Below are 5,190 nucleotides of genomic sequence, written 5' to 3'. Positions count from 1 at the left end.
ACCCTTCCTCAGCCATACTCCCCGCCAGCATCTCCCCTGGCCCCATTGCATTGGTTAGGGCCTGTCAATTGTAAGCAGTGAAACCCACCTCAGACTTAAGAAACAAAGGAAATCAATTGGCTTTATAGCCTGAAAAAAGGGGAGGGGGTGGATGGCCTTCAGATTGCCTTACAGGAAGACCCAAGGGCTGGTACTGGGAGCAGTGGACACAGGACCCCTACACGTCCTGGGACGCGGGTGTCTCCTTCCCAACAACCATTTAGTCCAGCCCCCTCTTTGACGCCTGAGCTCCAGGGTGCATAATGGCGGCTTTTCAGGGTACCTAATGTGGCCGGTTAATGTCCGAGTTCTCAGAGGGAAAGCTGAGGCTCTGATAGGATGAGGGAGCCTTCCATGGTCAGACTGAGCCAGGCCGTCCCCCAGGCCGCTCCTTACCTCCTCCCTCGTGTCCCAGAGCCTGCCCGGGGACCGCATCCACAGCTGCCACCAAGGAGCTGGCCCAGCTCTGGCGAACGATGACCCAGCAGGAGCGGAAACCGTACTGGTGAGGAGCCCGGCCGAGCGCGTGGTGCAGCGCAGGCCGCCTGCCCCTCAGCCCTGCTCGGCTCTGCAGGGCCCTGAGCTCCACGAGGTTGGAAATGGGCTGGGCGTTTGCTGGGATAGGAGATTTGGGTGTTGCAAATTTTTACGTAGTATTTTGGGGTGACAGGGGTGGGGGGGTGCTCTACCTTGGAGCTTGGAAGGGCAAATAGCTTAATTCAGGATCTGGATCCCGCTGCCCTGAGTCTCTTTTGCCTTCTCTGCCACGGGAAGCTTCTCGGAGCAGGAAACGGTCCCACCTTCCTTCCGGTTGGCTCTCTCCTCTGCGTCTTCCATCTCCCCTCCTTTTCTGAACCCCACCCCGTCCCCCAGCGGCAGAGCCGCCACCCGCCTGTTTCTCAGTTGGCTCCCGAAACACACATTTGTGTGCACAGATTTTTAACAAGAGTGTGGAGCGTCAGCAGGAAGCCCTCGGTGGAGTCCCATGTGCAGACTGGGACTCGGAGGCCCAGAGGTTCGCCTGGTGGGACCAAGTGGAGCCCTGGTCCCCCCTCAGCCCAGGCCCCGTCACCGCTGGGGCCAGAGCACCAGGGGTGGGACGCTCGCCTGGGAGGTAAGCGAGGCAGCTGCCATGCCATCACCTCTCCCGCAGCGTCAAAGCTCGAAGGTTCAGCCGTCGGCACAACCGGATCGTGAAGCAGGAGAGCTCCAGCAGCGAGGACGAGGACTGGGGGACCCCCAAGCCCTTCTACCAGCTGCTGGCTGAGAAGGCCCACTGTTGCCCAGAGCTGGCCTCTCAGCTGCCCCCTCGCCGTAAATGAGGGGAATTCCTCTCCCCCTCCTCCCTCGCCGCCTTGCAGCTCCTGCACCTGTGGTCTGAAGCCAGGAGCCATGAGGAAGAGGCCGCCCCCTCACGGGCCTCACCCCTGCCGGCGCAGGTGCCCCCCACCAGTGTCCGCGGGGCTGGGAGGGGGCAGATGTGTCAAGCCAGATGCTTCTTGTGTTTGCCTCATAGGCGGGCAGCTGAACTCTGCCCTCCCACAGCCCGCTGCCCTTCTCACGGCTCCTTCCTAGCCCAAGGTGCGGCCAGGGGCCGGGGTTGGGGGAAGCCCTGGATGAAATGCAAGGTGGTCAGGAAGGGCTTCCCTGTGCCCCGCCTCTGCCCAGCCGGGTTCATTCTCGCCTCAGCCAACTCCTCCCTCCCCCGTTCTATTTATAGATTATTTATTATTGCCAATAAAATAAAGTAAGTGGAACCCTCGTTACCAGCAAGGGAGACCAGGCAGGGCGCTCTGGGCCCCTGCTCCCTCCACCCTGCATCTGAGGCCGCAGGGCCCCAGGGGCTGCAGTGCCCCCCCCTTCCCGCGGGGAGCAGTCACCCCCCAAGCCAGAATCTCAAGTGGGGCTCCATGGGGTTTTTCTTTGGGCAAGTCGCTCAGGAGGTAGCCGACAGCCCTGCAGGTTCGAGTTGTTTGTTAACTTTATTTTCATTGAAACAGAGCCATACCATGTCCTAAAAAAATAAAGATTTAGGATACAAACGAGACACAGGGGTCAGAGCTGCCCCGCAGGTGAGGGGATCTTTGGTCTGGGGCCGGACGTGAGGACGAGGGCTACAGTCCCGGGAGAGCCTGCCCAGGTCTCCCCACACCTGCGCTGCGTTTCGGCAGGAAGGGTCCGTCATTCCCCACGCACGGGACCGCCCGTCCTCCACCCTGACTCCCAGCGTTTCTGAGCACAGCTGGATGTCGGTGGGTCTATTAACAGTGTCCTGGGGAGTGGCGGGGGGGAGGGCTCAGGGGGTTGGAAACCCAGCCATCTGGCCAGGTTTTCAGCTCACAGCTAGTACCAGGTCGAGGGGGGCAGAGCCCCTGAGTCAGGACCCCCAGGCTCCCCATATATGTGGGGGCAGAGCAAAGAGAGGGCTGTAACAGGCGGCTTCCCGTCCGGAGGGTAGGGCCCCCGGACAGGGGTGAGCCCCGGGCACGCCCAGGGTTCGGAGAGGTTAGGCAGACCGAGGGGCAGGCGTAGTGTGTGTGGAGGCTTCAGATGGCGACATCGTGTTTCTGAAAGGTTCCCTACTCCCGGCGGTCCTGGATCTCGAGCACCAATGTCCGGAGAGGCGACGAGGCCTGGTGGGGTCACAGTTCCAAGGGCTCTTCCACCGGCACCGACTGTAGCTGGGTCAGAACCTTGGCCTCAGCTTCCAGCCCCTCCTCAACCTCCCCCCCGGCTGTGGCCCCCAGGAGCAGCCCCTCGGGGTCGGGGTCCGGCAGCCTCAGCACGGTGTGGGGGGGCTGTGTCCCCAGCCCCTTCTCCGCTTCTAGCAGCCCTTCTGTGCCCGTGCTCAGTTCCAGTCCCGCCGGCCAGATGGGCACAGTCGCGGTTGACAACATGAGGCCCTCGGGCGGGGGTGCTGGAAAGCCGGCCAGGAGGCTGGAGGAGTCTGGGGAGAAGGGCAGGCTGGCGGTGACGGTGGCGGCAGGAGCAGGGGGTGGCTGTGGAGGCTGCTGCGCAGAAAGTGTGCCTAGGCCGTGGGCCTCCGGGAGAGCAGGGCTGGGGGCCACCGGGAGGGCTCCTTCGGGCACCGAGACTGCCGGGTCTGGCTTCAGGGGCAGGGCCAAGCTGGGGGCAGGTGGCAGGACCTGGGAGACCAGCATGCTGGTCGGGAAGGTGGCGGTGAGGATGATCTTGCCCTGCTGCACGGCCACACCTGTCACGATGGGGCTGCCAGACACGGGATTGGCCAGGAGGAAGTTTCCTGCGGGGAGAGGAGACGGCCCCAGCCCCCGGCACAGGGTGAGAGGGGAACCCCGCCAGGCGCAGCACGGAGGCTCAACGGCCTGGCCTGCGGTGGGAGGCAAACTGAGGGCCTCCAGGGAGAGACCAGGTCTGGGCGCTCTGAGCCTCCGCGCTACCTGGCACAGGACGGTTCTGGGACATACAAGGGATGAGCCTGGCCCCATCCCACACACACACCCCAAGCCCGACAGCACCCTCCCTCCCTGAGACGACCACCCCCCACCCAGGCCAGAGGGAGGCAGTGGTACCTGGGGCCGTGGCTGAAGGCAGCTGCAGGGCAGTCACACCCACTCCGGAGTTTATCAGGTGCACATTGGCGGGGCCCGCCGCAGCTGCCACCTTCACAGGGCTGCCTGGCCCGGCTGCCAACAGCTGCAGCGGCCCCACAGCCTGCGGCAGGGTCACCACCTGTGAGGTGGGCACCACCTGGGGCAGGTTCAACAGTGGCGAGGCAGGGCCCAGGCCAGCAGGGTACCCAGGGGGCGGGGAGAGTGGCACCACTTGTGGAGCAGCCACAGAAGGCACTGGACCTGGGGCCAGAGGAAAGGTGGCAGCCGGCGGGGGGCCCGGCACCACTTGGGGCAGAGGCCCCGGCACCTCCTCCCCAGTGGGCCCTGAGGCGGCCGCCTGGGTCACCTTGGTCTCAGGGACCTCAGGCTGAGCCTCCTCCAATCGAACCTCCCCAGTTTGAGGGTCTAGGACCAAGGAGGTCTTGCCCTCGCTGGGCCCCAAAGCACTGGGCTGTGGTGGGGGGGCGCCCCCGCCCCCTGTGAGCAGCAGGGGGCCCAGGCCCGAGGCCTCCCCCAGGGCCAAGCTGTTGATGATCACCGGGCTCCCATTGAGGAGCACGGCCGGCGAGCTGCTGGCAGCCAGGAAGCTCCCGTTCACCAGGATGGAGGAGGAGGCTGGGCATGGCGCAGGAGGGGCGGCCCCAGCCAGGAATATGGAGCCCTGGGCAGGGGCCTCCGTGGCCACTGGAGCCACCCCTCTCTCCAGGTCCTCGGGGCTGCGGCTGGACTCGTCCTCAGTAGTGGGGTTCCCATCAGACTCGCTGGCCAGAGACAGAATTATGAGTTGAGGCCCCAAATGCTGGCCAGCTGATTCCTGCAGAGCTGCAGGAGCACAGGCTGACCACTGCCTCCCCACCTTTCCCCAGCCCAAACTCTTGGGGACATTTCCTGGGGGTTACAAAACCTCTCTGAGACCACCCAAGGACTTCAAGGACAGAGCCTCTGCAAGCCCTTCGTTGACACCACTGCACGATGAATGTCACCAGCTTAGGCTGGCCGCATCTCCAGGGCGGAGGCCTTCTTCTCCCACCCCTTTGGCCTTCGGGCCCCAGAAGCTGAGCACCCAGGCTGTCTCGAGTCTCCTGGGTCAGGCTGAAAGCAGCTCAGTGGCTTTGGAGAGCGAGGAGGCGGCTGGCCGCTCAGTTCCCAGTGCCTCCCCCTGGGCGTCAGAGAAGGGAGTGAGAGGCCGACGTGCGGGGTGGGAGGGGAAGGGCTTGGATTACAGGGAAACCGGAGCTGGGGAAGGTTCACGTTTCACAACAAAGGCAGACGACGGACCACGCTGTTTTGGGCCCTGAGGGGAGTGCGGAGGGGGGGTGAGGAAGAGCCAAGGTCCGGGAAGGGACCTGCGTGCGGCTCAGGGGCCCGAGAGAAGCCGCGACTTCGGGTGGGGTGGACACAGGCCCCACCCCCTTTCCCGCAGCCCCTCTTTTTCTCTGCCTCCCCCCAGTCTAGCCACCAACACGGATGGGACCTGGGATGGAGCCCTGAGTGGAGCAAAGGGAAGACGTCTCCCAGCCTCTCCGAGAGGAGCAGCGATGCCGGGGAGGGGGCTCCG

At 64.4% G+C, this 5,190-nt stretch overlaps 2 protein-coding genes across 2 annotated transcripts in view; one reads left to right on the top strand and one right to left on the bottom strand.

Annotated features, from left to right (window-relative positions):
- The window catches only part of BHMG1 (basic helix-loop-helix and HMG-box containing 1), a 15,350-nt gene extending 13,989 nt beyond the window's left edge, over positions 1-1,361 (top strand). Inside the window, 2 exon segments of the mRNA XM_023535237.1 lie at positions 402-544; positions 1,193-1,361. Coding sequence (XP_023391005.1) covers positions 402-544; positions 1,193-1,361 — 312 coding nt within the window.
- A 641-nt stretch (positions 1,362-2,002) lies between these two features.
- The window catches only part of SIX5 (SIX homeobox 5), a 4,846-nt gene continuing 1,658 nt past the window's right edge, over positions 2,003-5,190 (bottom strand). The window contains exons 2-4 of the mRNA XM_023535236.1: positions 4,911-4,926; positions 3,591-4,520; positions 2,003-3,301 (exon numbers count right to left, since the gene is read on the bottom strand). Of these exons, the coding sequence (XP_023391004.1) occupies positions 2,682-3,301; positions 3,591-4,520; positions 4,911-4,926 (1,566 nt within the window). The 3' untranslated portion in view covers positions 2,003-2,681. The remainder of the gene's footprint in view (positions 3,302-3,590; positions 4,521-4,910; positions 4,927-5,190) is intronic.

This window comes from Pteropus vampyrus, unplaced genomic scaffold (genome assembly GCF_000151845.1).
Source record: "Pteropus vampyrus isolate Shadow unplaced genomic scaffold, Pvam_2.0 Scaffold138, whole genome shotgun sequence".
Classification (NCBI taxonomy): domain Eukaryota; kingdom Metazoa; phylum Chordata; class Mammalia; order Chiroptera; family Pteropodidae; genus Pteropus; species Pteropus vampyrus.
Note: the sequence above shows the minus strand (reverse complement) of the source record. Positions and strands in the feature narration are given on the sequence as shown.